The sequence below is a fragment of the Salvia splendens genome, chromosome 20, assembly GCF_004379255.2.
Source record: "Salvia splendens isolate huo1 chromosome 20, SspV2, whole genome shotgun sequence".
Lineage (NCBI taxonomy): Eukaryota > Viridiplantae > Streptophyta > Magnoliopsida > Lamiales > Lamiaceae > Salvia > Salvia splendens.
Window position 1 is genome coordinate 3,423,821 of NC_056051.1, and position 14,011 is coordinate 3,437,831.

Below are 14,011 nucleotides of genomic sequence, written 5' to 3' on the forward strand. Positions count from 1 at the left end.
TATGATTGTACAAAAGTGTTAGGCATAACAACATAAATCTCATTGAAGTTTATGTACTTATATGCTTATTAACCCAATATTTGTAGTGCATCACAATTAGATGTAAGCATTGAAGAAGTGAAAGACATATGTAAAGACAAGATCTGTGAAATTATCATTTTAACCCATTCGGCAGGGTGAAAGACATGTAATACAAAAGCAAATGGCATAGGAACATAAATATCATTAAAGTTTATACACTTATCTGCTAATCTCCGCAAGTTGTAGCCATTTTTGTGTTTATCAATCACGTAAAATGTGATTTTGATTTGGGGCAGTTATGCATTGCATTTCCTGTTGAAAACAAGTATGAAGTAACATATCAAATTGAGCCCATAGAGTTCACAGTATCTGGATAAATTTTAAATATTTTGGGGAAATATAAATGATATATGCTGATTTTGAAGTTATTTTTTGATTTTTTTTGTTACAAGCCCAACAGGAATACCTAAGTTATCAAATGTAAAGCCCATTTTGCAAGGTATAGGGTCCTGCATAGCTTGGATGAACTGAAAGGTCATCTTGGGTTATGTGGAGTTCTAAACCTATAAAATATCATCTTTTCCAGTTTCCATTATCTCTCACTGTTTTCTTAAATTGTATTTGTTTTGAGATTCATATTATACTATAATCTGTGCAGGTTTCAATTAACAGCTCTGAAGCAATGAAGAAATTAAAAAAATCAGTAAGACTTAAGAGTATGGTATCTGAGAAGTTAACTATGACAAGTTCAGGTACATATTTGGTGCAAAAGACCAAGTTCTCTATTTTGACTGGAATTTGACACCCATCTGATTTTTTTTATTGTCTTAACTGCCTACTATGATTAATGTTTACACATGCTTTGAAAAAATAATTGATTTATGTATGTTGAAGATGCTATACGTTTTTGAGACAATTTTTTAAAGCCTATTATGAATGCATTCGAATTTGGTGGCAGATCTGTGTAGGTTTTCACCAATATGTGACAATAATGTACAGAAATCCAAAATAGATAATGGCTGGGGAAAGGATTTTAGTTACCTTTCGCAGTTAACATCCTCTGTTAGGTTAGAAACCTATATTCGATGATGAATCGACGCCAACAATGTTCATTTTGTTGCCTCAGATCTGGTATTGTACAGATGAATAAATATCTGCCATCGATTAGAAAAACAATGAGTGTTCTATGATAACAGATCGGAAATGTAAATCAATTAATGATCTGTTAAACTTCATGAAGCAAGAAATGGATTTTACCTTTATTTCGTTTGAAATCGAAGTTGGTGTATAGATTTGTGGAGAAACTCTTCGATTTGTACCCTCAAATCCGTTTAGGGCTTTCGAGAAGCAGTAGATTTGGAGAATGGCGTGAAACTTCTTCGTGGTTGTGGAGGATGGAACAGATCTGCTGACCGGAATCTTAGGGATACCCATGATATTTGGAGTACGATTGTGGTGGTATCAAGGAGGCATTTTTCGTGGTGGTGGAGAAGGGATAGGAGAAAGTGGTGGAGGAGGGAGAGAAGACAGCGGTGGAGGGGTGTAAAGCGGCGGATCTGCGAGCCGCTAGGGTTTCCCGTGTTTGGTCGGTGAAGGCATTCTAACACAAACTCTGAATTAACCCATTTCATTTAATTCAATAATGTAATTAGTTTATCAAATGATATAGTTAAAAACCTAAGTTAAGATTACGTAATATATTTTTTAAAATAAGATATTAGCATTAGTTTATACTGGATTAAATGTAGGCCAAAGTTTGGGCCTGCAATTTATTATTTGGGTTGTTTATTAGTTTACAAATGGGCCATTCTCTTAATTTATTTAGACTGATAAGTTATGGATGTAGAATAATTTTTGGGCCTGTTTTTATATAATGTATTTAGATTAGATAATAATAACTTGAGAAAAAAATTAAATTTGTAATTGTTATATTGATTGTAATGAAATTGTTGTATAGTAAATTTAGTTACGTCTTGAATCATATTTTGTTTTGTTTGATCTTACTATTTTTTTGGTCTATCAAATGTTGGTATATTTGTTCAAGATCAATAGGTATGAGTTATATTGTTCTTCATCAACCTAATTCATGTATTGTGAATTATAGTATTATTTGTAGTATAGGGTTTAGAATATGAGTTATGTATATTTTTAAAATTAAAACATTGTAAAATATTGATGATGACTTCTCTTATGTATTAATGCATTTTTTTAGCAAATATGTGTTTCATTGTTGTGTTCAACAAAAAGTTCACGTTTTAATGAAATAAATTTTTTCAGCCTCTTATTTAATTTACTCTTTGTTATTTTTTTTTATCTTTTATTTCAATTGGGTTTTTTTGAACAGAATTTATGCGTATATATTATATTTTTTAAAGTGCAGCATATATGGCTATCCTGTTTTAATATAATATAGATATTTATATATAAATGAATAACTTCTTGACAAATAAGTACTTAAAACTCTTTTTATTATTTTGAGAATTTAATGCAAATTATTTTATGGTGAATATTGAATTATATCTCTGAAACATATTGTATTGTATTCTAACTTACTAATTTTATTACATTTTTATGTAGTTAATGTTGGTGTATCCGTTCAAAGTTCAATATCTATGAGTGATGGTGTACTTGATCAGCCTAATTCGTGTATTGTGAATGATAGTATCATTTGTTCGTCGATCGTAAATCAAAATCGAGGTATTTAATTTTTACATCTTAAAAAAAAAGAATTATTAAAATATCATGCTTTTATTGTTGTATACACATGATAAGGTTTAGGGAATTATTATTTTTGAAAAATGTATATTTTGTTAAAATACTATTTTTATATTGAACAGAATATTGGGATATCGGGGATGCTATATTAAATTGTTCACATTGTGGTGCATTTTTTTGGTTCGAGGAACGTCTTGGGAAACCAAGTAATGTGACAAATCCAAGATATTCGGGTTGTTGTATGAATGGGAATATCCAGATTCCTAATATGATACCTCCTCCTCGAGTATTATATCGGTTGATGTTTTCTAATGACTCGAAAAGTACTCATTATTTGAAAAATATCCGATCATATAATTCGATGTTTGGATTTACCTCTATGGGAGGTAAAGTTGATAATAGTATCAACACAGGTCATTCTCCACCCACTTTTCGTTTGCATGGCGAAAATTACCATTTAATGGGTAGTCTATTGCCTGAAGATGGTTGTATTCCAAAGTTTGCCCAATTGTACATTTATGATACGGAAAATGAGATTAATCGTAGGATAAACTCTGTGAGGTATGTTTATTTTCTTATGAAGACAATATAAATAATTTTTTGTTATGTAACTAATTTGTGTTGAATTAAATATTATTTTATAGGGGGAGGAATGATTTGAATAATCTGCATTCAGAAATAGTTGTTGATCTCCAAAAAATGTTGGATGAAGAAAATGTTTTGGTCAAATCCTTCCGAATGGTCAAAGACAAGATTAATGAAGAAAATCATCCAAATGCCAGTTTAAGATTACTTGGCAAGAGAGGTAGGGATGGGAGAACTTATAACCTTCCTACTGTTTCCGAGGTTGCTTTGCTTGTGGTTGGTGATTTTGATGAAGCTTTGGGTGATAGAGATATTATTGTTGAAAAACAATCAGGCCGATTGCAACGTATTACGGAACGAAGTCCTTCTTATCTTGCACTTCAGTATCCACTTCTTTTTGCTTATGGTGAGGATGGTTATAGCGAAGATATTGGTTTTTCAGATAGTTGCACTTCTTCAAACAAAAGAAAGAAAATTAGTCCGAAAGAATATTTTGCATACCGGTTGCATGATAGACTGAATGAGTGTTCTGTTATTTTGTACGCTCGGCGATTATTCCAGCAATTTGTTGTTGATGCTTATACTATGATTGAGACTGGTCGTCTAAGGTTCGTACGCACACAACAGAAAAAATTACGGGCTGAAATGTATAATGGTCTTGCGGAGGCTGTTCTTCGAGGTGAGACAGATGGTTCAATGCATGGTAAACGAATCATTTTGCCTTCAAGTTTTGTTGGTGAGGCAAGATATATGATTCAGAATTACCAAGATGCCATGGCAATTTGTAGATGGTTTGGTTATCCAAATTTGTTTATTACCTTTACTTGTAATCCGAAATGGCCAGAGATTGTTAGATTTCTTGGTGCCAAGGGGTTGAAACCGGATGATCGACCCGATGTTGTCTGTAGGATTTTTAAAGTGAAGTTGGATAATTTGATAAGAGATCTTAAGACCAACCAAATTTTTGGAGCTGTGAAAGCAGGTTTGTTATCATTGTTTAGAAAATTATGTCTTTTCTTCTAACTAATCCATTTATTGATTTTTCTAATAAATATGTTTGTTAAATTAATCTTTGCAGTTGTGTATACTATTGAGTTTCAGAAACGTGGATTGCCTCATGCCCATATTTTGCTTTTCTTAAGCAATGAGGACAAATTACCTCAACCTAGACGCATTGATGAGATTATTTCTGCTGAAATTCCTGATCCAGCAATTGATCCTTGCTATTATGAAAATGTCAAAGAATTCATGGTGCATGGACCATGTGGTGTTGTTCGTAAATCTTCTCCCTGCATGCGTGATGGAAGATGTTCAAAATATTTCCCAAAGCAATATCTTGATGCCACAAAGTTTGATGATGATGGTTTTCCGGTTTACAGACGTAGAGATAATGGTCGTGTTGTTATGAAGGATGGTGTGCCCTTGGATAATAGATATATTGTTCCACACAACCGTGCATTGCTTATGAAATACGGTGGTCACATCAATGTTGAGTGGTGCAATCAATCGCAATCCATCAAGTATTTGTTCAAGTACATAAACAAGGGTCATGATCGTGTTACAACGTCTTTTTTCCAAACTGGTGCGGATGGTGCTAGGCAGAATTTGGATGAAGTTAGTTTGTACTATGATTGTAGGTATATATCGCCATGTGAAGCTGCTTGGAGAATTTTCGGATTTGAAATTCAATATAAGGAGCCTTCTGTTGAAAGACTGAGTTTTCACCTTCCGAATGAACAACATGTTATTTTTAATGAATCAGGTCCGTTGGACAACGTTCTAAATCGTCATACTATTCATCAAAGCAAGTTTTTGGGTTGGATGGAGGCAAATAAGATTTATTCTGAAGGTCGAAATCTCACTTATGGAGAATTTCCGACCAAATTTGTGTGGAAAACCCATCATTGGCAACCTAGAAAACAACGGTTTTCCATAGGGAGGTTGTTTTATGTTGCTCCAGGTTCTGGTGATATCTATTACTTGAGATGTTTGTTGAATATTGTTAAAGGAGCTACATCATACGAAGACATTAGATGTGTCAATGGGGTTCAATATGATACGTTTCGAGATGCCTGCTATGCATTAGGATTGTTGGATGATGATAAAGAATATGTTGATGGCATTATAGAGGCATCCTTTTGGTCTTCTGCGCATTCTATAAGATTGTTATTTGTGAGTTTATTGACATCAGAATCTATTTCAAGGCCGGATTTTGTTTGGCGAAGTTGTTGAAAATATTTATCAGATGATGTTCAGTATAACCAACGAAAATTAAGAAATGATGCAGGTATACAATTAGTTTATTATTTTCTTTTTTTATTTACATATTATTGTTTAGTTGTAGTAATGAATTATGTATTATCGTAGGTTTGATGTTGGATGACGAAGAAATTCAGAATTTTGCATTGGCGGAGATTGAGAAATTGTTGTTAAATTTTGGGAAAAGTTTGCGCGATTTCCAGGGCATGCCTTATCCAAGATCGGAGTATTTTGAATCATTTGACAATAAGTTGATTAGCGATGAGTTATGTTATGATCGTGAATCTTTAGGAAGAGAACATTTGGAATTTCTTACCAAGTTCACTGATGAACAACTTTATGTTCATGATACTATTATGTCATCTGTCTATTCAAGTGATGGAGGAATGTTTTTTGTCTATGGTTATGGAGGTAATGGTAAAACTTTCATATGGAAGTCTTTGTCAGCCGGGATTCGATCTAAGGGTGATATTGTTTTAAACGTGGCATCGAGTGGCATAGCTTCTTTACTTTTGCCTGGAGGTAGAACAGCTCATTCTCGATTTAAGATTCCCATCATTGTTAATGAAGATTCTATGTGCAATATAAAACCAGGGAGTGCACTTGCTGAACTGATTGTAAGAGCTAAGCTTATCATATGGGATGAAGCTCCGATGATTCATAAACATTGCGTAGAAGCTGTGGATAGGACTTTTAGAGATATTATGCGTGTATGTAATGAACGTAGTACGGACAAACCCTTTGGCGGAAAAACAGTTGTTTTTGGAGGTGATTTCAGACAAATCTTACCAGTTGTTCCTAAGGGTAGTAGGCAAGATGTTGTGAATGCCGCTCTTAACTCTTCATATCTTTGGAGGAATTGCACAGTTCTGAGGTTGACCAAAAACATGCGACTTTTGAGTGCTGCATCTTCTGATGAAGTTTCACAACTGAAGGAATTTTCTTCTTGGGTTGCTTCTATTGGAGATGGAGTTGTTGGTGGTCCAAATGATGGTGATGTCACTATTGATCTTCCTTCTGACATTGTTTTGTCTAATTCTGGGGATCCTCTTAGAACAATTGTTTCAACGATATATCCATCCTATATGAATCATGAGGACTTGATGAAATGTTTGCATGATCGTGCCATACTTGCTCCTACTTTAGAGGTTGTCGATGAGGTTAACCAATTCATGATGTCATTGGATCAGTCTGAGGGTCGAGTTTATTTGAGTTCTGATAGTATCTCAAACTCAGATTTGACCTCAAATGGCTTAGCTGAGATACATTCTGTTGAATTCTTGAATAAGTTGAAGTGTTCAGGTACACCTAATCATGAATTGTTATTGAAAGTCGGTACTCCTGTGATGTTGTTAAGGAATATAGATCACTCGAATGGATTGTGTAATGGCACTAGACTGGTAATTACACGTTTGGGTGATTATGTTTTGGAGGGACAAGTATTGGGTGGCCATAATGTTGGTCATAAAGTTTTGATCCCCCGAATGTCTTTAATACCATCTGATCCAAGGTTGCCATTCAAATTCCAACGACGACAATTTCCTTTGGCTGTGTCGTATGCAATGACCATCAACAAAAGTCAAGGACAATCTCTATCTCATGTTGGATTATTTTTACGAAAACCAGTCTTCAGTCATGGACAGTTGTATGTTGCTATATCTAGAGTTACGAGTCGTGGAGGTCTCAAGATTTTAGTTTGTGGAGATGAAGATGATAATAGAAGTGATGCTACTATTAATGTTGTTTACAAAGAAGTTTTTCAAAACTTATGAACAATTGGTTTGTTTGTTGGGCCTTTCTAATTTTTTCCTTTAATCTCTACTCAACTAACAGGTTCTTTATTTGTGTATCTTTATCTAACAAACTTATACTTTTTTATCATTACTCATACATCTTATTATTTTACTCCACTTATACTTTTCTCATTAGTCATACATCTTATTAGTGTGATTTAATAATAACATTAATTTAACTTCATTTTGTATAATTATTTCGGTTTAGCCAAATTTAAATTTAATATATACATATTTCAAAATTTTGGAAAGTCTAAAAGATAGAAATATAAGTAAATCAAAGTCAACTTAATTCTAACCATGTATAAACTTAAATATTTATTAAAAAATTATTTAAAAAATATATATTATACAAAGTTCAATAAATATAAAATGAAAATTAAAAACTGTATTTAATCAAGAAAGATGTACTATAAATTGATTACATAGTTTTATAAGAAGTACTAAAAGCCTACAAAATATTAAACAAAAATTTCAAACAATATACAATAAATTAATAATATTCTAAAACCCTAATGCAACATGCGATGCCTCCATCTCTCTCAAGTTTCTCTCTCCCTCCCTCCTTCCTCCTCCTCCTTAACCGGCGGCGGAAACCATCTCCCCGGCCAGAGCACCGCTCCTTCATCCTCCCTCCTTACGTTTATTTTTTTTGTGAAAACCTGCATATTGTTTTTAATTCTTAGTTTATATTCATTAGTTAAAAATCTTATGCCCCGTGCATAGCACGGGTGTGAATACTAGTTAGTTATAATATAACAGCAGAATAAAATAAAATTTCATAAAATAACATATAGGACCTCGATTCAATAAGAAAGCTTTAATGGCACGAAAAATGTAAATAATATTTACATCGATTCAGTGTGAATTCAACGACCTAATAAGGATGCTTTAATATCATTGCATCGACTTATAAAGAAAGCTTTAATTAACTTGCAACGATTCACTCTGTATAGTACAATCAGCATTATCCATTATGATAAAAAAAATATGCTATAATAGACAAGAAATGCAAATAAACCGTTACAAAAATAGATAATTATTCAAAGATAATAAAAAAATGCCCAAAATAACTTTCTCATGCATACCTTCAATTATTAGAAATGTAATCACAACTCTAGCGGGATGAATTATTTGTAAAGAGTTAATACTCTCTCAGGCCCACTCCAAGTAGAACATTTTTAATTCGGTATGTGATTTTATGCTGTAAGTAGGCTTGGGGATTCGGTCGGTTCGGTTTCGACCGAACCGATTTATCAATTAACCGACTCCCATTTTTTCTAAAATCTAGAACCGAAACCGAATCCTTAATCGGTTCGGTTCCTCAAGGAACTGATCGGTTCGGACCTGCAGGTTCTTCGGTTCCACCGAAGGAACCGAAATCAACTGCGGTCGGAGAATCAGAGCAGCAATATCTGCGGTTAACGCATTAGCAGCGTCGGAATCAACAGCAGAGAAGAGTGGCTAGGAGGTGAGAGAAACGACGCTCAGAGAAGCAGCGGCGGTCGGTGCAGCAACAGCGTCGGAACAACAGCTACCGAGAACATTGGCAAGGAGGAGAGAGCAGCCGCATTGAATATCAACAACAAAGAAGAGTGACCAGGAGGAGAGAGCAATGGCGGTCGGAGAACCAGCGGCTCGGCGCAACAGCTGCGTCGGAACAACAGTAATAGGGAAGAAGGGAGAGGAGGAGAGCTGCGTCGGAACAACAACAATAGGGAAGAAGGGAGAGGAGGAGAGAACAACGACGGTTCTTTTTTTAGAAAGAGCAGCAACCGTTCTTCTTACTTAATGACTTAGGGTCTTTTACAATTTTTTTATTTTAATAGATGATTGATTAAAATGAATATAGTAAAAATTTAAAATTCAATCAACCATTACGGTTCTTCGGTTATAACCTTTCGGTTCTCAGTTAGAACCGAGAACAGCCTAAATTCAAAACTCACTAACCGAAACCGAACCTTAACCTCATTTTTTCGGACCGAAAAAATAAGGTTCGGTCCTCGGTTAACCGAGAACCGGGAACTGTTTCACCACCCTTAGCTGTAAGTATTAATTTGTGAGTAAAATAGAGAGAATAAAGTAAAAAAAAGAATAAAATAGAAAAAATGATTCTTCTATATTTATAAATGTGTAATTAAGAGTGAAACGTTAAAAAATGAAAGAAAATGTGGAACGAAAAATAACTTTTGAATATAAAATATAAAATTATAATATAACAACAAAATTATATTGTATTAAATGTATCCCTCAGCATATCTTTTGTTAAAACAATATAGTTTTGTCATCATATTATATTAAATTTTATCTTGAGGTAAATGAACAATATGGATTACTATAACATTATGAAATATTGACCAAAAGTCAAAGTTACTAGCATGATTTAAATGAAAATTTCCCATTTTATAAAAGCCAATGATGATAGTCAATAGAGATTAAGACATGATTTTTAATTATTCTGGATTCCAACAGATGCATATTGTACATCCAATTAATTTTTGTGAATGCTGCAGTCTGACTGACTCAATTGACAAATTGAAATTCATAAATAAAAGTAAATGAGGATTGAAATTAACAGCTTGGATTTGTAATTTAGTTTTTTAATGTTTTTCGTCGTTAAAAAGCAAAGCCCCGTGAAGCGGATTTGACAATGACAGGGAGTGGAGTCCGACACACAGAAGCTGTTTTCTAGAGAGAGAAACATACCTCTCACCCAAACCGCCGTGTGTTTCAATCTCAAGGAACAAATCCGCTCGCATTTTCACAACCACCGCCGTCGCCATCTATGGACCAGGTAATCCATCCATCAATATACCATACCTCCGCCTCTTCTCGCCATTTCCTCTTTTGGCTATCAATTGAAGCTATCTGCTTGTCAATGGCTGCGCTAATTCAGTGATATTGTGAGACTCCTCATTTCTTCTTCGTTTCATTTTTCAATTTTAGCACCAGTTCTGGAGTGTTTGCTTCGGATTTATTCCCCGTGATTGAGTTTTCCTACTGTAGCTGAGTGAATTAGAGGTTGGAGGAGAAGTAATCGAATAATCTGGCCTATTTGTGTGATTCAGCCTTGGAATTGATGTATTTGAGTAATTAGACTCGAGGTTATGTTTAGGAAATTAGTCTGAATTTGAACATATTTTTCCATTTCCTTTTTTGAAGATATAATCATATAGTTTTACATTTTTGGGGATTCTGTTATTTCCTGTGAAACTAGCGTTTTCCCGTTTATGGATTTACAACATTTTGGTTTTAGAATATGTTAAATAAGCGGGAAAGGGGAAACTGCTCGTTAATTAAAATATAGCGTTTGATCTGCTTTTTTGCCATTTGAGCTTCTTCTTTTGGGGAATCTTCTTTTCTTGCTTTGCGCTTGTCCTCGTTCTTCTTTATTTCCTTTGTGGTTAAGCTATAGAAAAGTTGTTTTGATAAAGACATATGGTGAACTGCTCTAGCTTCTGTGCGAAAGATGCTAATGATTTGAATTTAACCTCTGTGGCTGATAATTTCAATGCTCCAAATGCAGATAAGCTTGAAAGGGCAGGATAAGAAGTGTGTTAATTAACTGGTGGTAGTGTTACTTCAATAGATGTCATTCCGTAGCCTAGCTCGTGACTTAAGGGATAGTATTGGAAGCTTGTCGAGGCGGAGTTTTGATGTGAGGCTGCACACTAGCCACCGTGGGAAGTCTCATGGTGCTGTCCATGAGTTGCACGACCAGCCTGAAGTTATTCAGACCAGTTGTTGGGCTGGCCTTCCACCTGAATTGCTCTACGATGTGATCAAGAGGTTGGAAGAGAGTGAGAGTACATGGCCTGCCCGAAAGCATGTGGTGGCATGTGGAGCTGTTTGCCGGTCATGGAGGGAGATGTGCAAAGAAATTGTTCAATGCCCTGAATTGTCTGGAAAATTGACCTTTCCAATATCCCTCAAGCAGGTTAGCATTTCTTTATATTTTCATTGATTGTGTTATTACCTTTTGCTTGTCAAGCCTGTCAGTAAGTGATAGTTGGACTTGGTTGGTTACCTGTTGATTAATGTTTTGCTAAAAGTTTACTGTGTTTCTCGTATGCAGCCAGGGTTTCGAGATGGAATCATCCAATGTTTCATTAAGAGAGACAAGTCTAAGTTGACTTACCAACTATTTCTGTGTCTTAGTCCTGGTAAGTATTTGATAAGCATTAAGAGAGACAGTCTATTTGTACTGACAGTTTATATGTAAAACCTTGGTCTTTATGGTTTGTGACCACATGATCATAGTAAACTAGATGTATGTTTTGCATTTGCTTCAGCTCAATGTATGTTTTATTGATTGAAACTCATATTAACTTTTTCGCAAAGCTGGATATAAAATTTTAGAGATGTTCTATTAACATGCCAGTGACATCTTCTGGTGATATAAGTAAAATTGTAATCCTCGTAGCATCTCAGGTTATGCATAGTCCCACTCTGAGTTCCAGAGTTGTGACACCATTGTGATTTGTTCTGTTTTGGTTATAATTTTGCTAAATAGGAAATTAACTTTTCAAGAGATTGGAACAGCAAGACGTTCATAGTATTCATGAAAAAGTTCTATTTACATATGTTATTATATCTAAAGATGAATTAGGAGCTATCTAATGAGCCAAACATTTGTACAGTACTTTTTTTGGGTGTTGCCCTGCTGAACCATTTCCCATTTCCCTAGTAAGTTATTGCTGGAAGAGTTTTCCAAAGCTTTTTCTATCCATGCCATTGGTGTTGGCTTTTTGAGAAGCTACCAGGAGAGTTTCATTAGTACTTGAATATGAAGTCCTGTATCATAATACTCGATCTTCTTTTTATGTTTCCAAGCCTGATGATACAATTGATTAGCTAATAGCTCTCCATATATATTCTTTTTAATAAATGAATTGCTTTCCATGTGTGGGGTCACATAGGATTCTGACATGATTTTTATAGTTGACCTAGTGTTTTGATAAAGAACCTAGTTATTTCGATAAAGAAGAATTAATTGAGTTCCTGTTTCTGAATGATGCAGTTTTACACTCTAAATTTGGAGATTTTGATACCTACCATTAATTGTGGAAACCTTCACTTTTTAAATAATTTGAAAAGGATAAGAAGCTTGTAGGATGAATGCATGCTTGCTGAGTGACTAGGGGGTAGTGGTTTAAGTGAATTTGCTGTTTTACTGTACTTTATTTTACCTTTTATATTCTGTTCATCTAATTTTTTAATATTCCTATTTTTGCAGTGTTGCTTGTCGAAAATGGTAAATTTCTTCTTTCTGCAAAACGGGTCCGCCGAACTACTTGTACAGAGTATGTGATATCGATGGATGCTTATAGCATATCAAGGTCAAACCGCAGCTATATCGGTAAAGTCAGGTGAGTATATTTCGTAAGCCACAGTTTTTTTTCGTCTTAGCATTGCCACAAGCTGACCATCCAAAACTCACATTGTTTGAGAAGGGATTTGCGTAGTGCAGAATAACATTTCTAGGATTCTTATTCTTGCTTCCTTACGACATCCAGGCAAAATCTACTATTCAAAAAGCTAAAATTCACTTGGTTATTTGATTTTGTACACGGGGGGTTGTGAAGGGACACGGGAGTTGCGTTTACAGTGAATCTTAATTCATTTTAATTCCTATCTGTTACTACTATTCTTCTCATAATTTGTAGTGGTTTAACTAACCACATTTGCTACCTTGCTCTGATCAGGTCCAATTTTCTTGGAACCAAGTTCATAATTTATGACACACAGCCACCACACAACTCCAACATCTCCCCACCTGGTCGTACCAGCCGCAGGTTCCACTCAAAGAAGGTTTCACCAAAAGTCCCCAGTGGAAGTTACAACATTGCACAAGTCGCGTACGAGCTTAATGTGCTTGGCACAAGGGGTCCTCGTAGGATGCACTGTGCCATGCACACAATCCCCGTTTCTTCACTCGAGCCCGGTGGTTCTGTCCCTGGCCAACCCGAGCTACTTCCCCGCCCTCTCGAAGACTCATTCAGGAGTATTTCCTTATCTAAATCGATAGCTAGCTCAACAGAGTTCAGCAGCGCTCGCTTTTCAGACATGGCCGGTCCACACGGGGAAGAAGATGGTGGAAAGGATAGGCCCTTGGTTCTGAAAAACAAGGCTCCGAGGTGGCACGAACAACTGCAGTGCTGGTGCCTCAACTTCAGAGGAAGGGTAACGGTCGCATCAGTCAAGAATTTCCAGCTGATTGCCGCGACTCCTCCAGCAGCCGCTGGCGCCCCAACCCCATCCCAACCGAACCAGTCTGATCAAGACAAGATCATATTGCAATTTGGTAAGGTTGGTAAAGATATGTTTACAATGGATTATCGATATCCTTTGTCTGCATTTCAAGCCTTCGCCATATGCTTAAGCAGTTTCGACACAAAATTGGCATGTGAATAGTAGCAGCACAAGAATTATGCATTAGGCTTCTTCTCATTTTCGTGACCAGAGTGTAATTACTGGTTTGCCCTTGTATGGATCAGTCTTCTCATTGTTAGTTTCTTTTCCTTCAAATTCTGCCAGAGTAAGATGATTCTGTTGTATTGTACAATAATTTTTCTTATTCTTGACAATCGAAAACCGCCTTTCGCTTTACCTTGCCGGATGATTCAGTTTTGTAGATG

The 14,011-nt window shown here is 35.3% G+C and overlaps 2 protein-coding genes and 1 long non-coding RNA gene across 4 annotated transcripts; 2 read left to right on the forward strand and 1 right to left on the reverse strand.

Moving 5' to 3' along the window:
- Positions 1 to 290: 290 nt before the first annotated feature.
- Positions 291 to 1,515, reverse strand: LOC121782323. Its single transcript, XR_006046294.1, has 3 exons — positions 1,279 to 1,515; positions 1,063 to 1,175; positions 291 to 333 (listed from the first exon to the last, which is right to left on the reverse strand). It is a non-coding gene; the product is annotated as an uncharacterized LOC121782323 (long non-coding RNA).
- A 1,681-nt stretch (positions 1,516 to 3,196) lies between these two features.
- Positions 3,197 to 7,352, forward strand: LOC121782781. The gene is made up of 4 exons (XM_042180729.1): positions 3,197 to 3,297; positions 3,381 to 4,303; positions 4,400 to 5,545; positions 5,689 to 7,352. Exons 1-4 carry the CDS (start codon positions 3,197 to 3,199, stop codon positions 7,350 to 7,352), a joined length of 3,834 nt encoding a protein of 1,277 aa, XP_042036663.1.
- A 2,662-nt stretch (positions 7,353 to 10,014) lies between these two features.
- LOC121780822 (tubby-like F-box protein 8) lies at positions 10,015 to 13,982 on the forward strand. Of its 2 annotated transcripts, none has more exons than XM_042178457.1 (5): positions 10,015 to 10,167; positions 10,900 to 11,310; positions 11,449 to 11,536; positions 12,610 to 12,742; positions 13,079 to 13,982. In XM_042178457.1, exons 2-5 carry the CDS (start codon positions 10,963 to 10,965, stop codon positions 13,785 to 13,787), a joined length of 1,278 nt encoding a protein of 425 aa, XP_042034391.1. In that variant the 5' UTR covers positions 10,015 to 10,167; positions 10,900 to 10,962; the 3' UTR covers positions 13,788 to 13,982. The 2 variants fall into 2 exon arrangements, with proteins under 2 accessions (XP_042034391.1, XP_042034392.1); XM_042178458.1 differs by having other exon boundaries at positions 10,158 to 10,276.
- Positions 13,983 to 14,011: the final 29 nt, after the last annotated feature.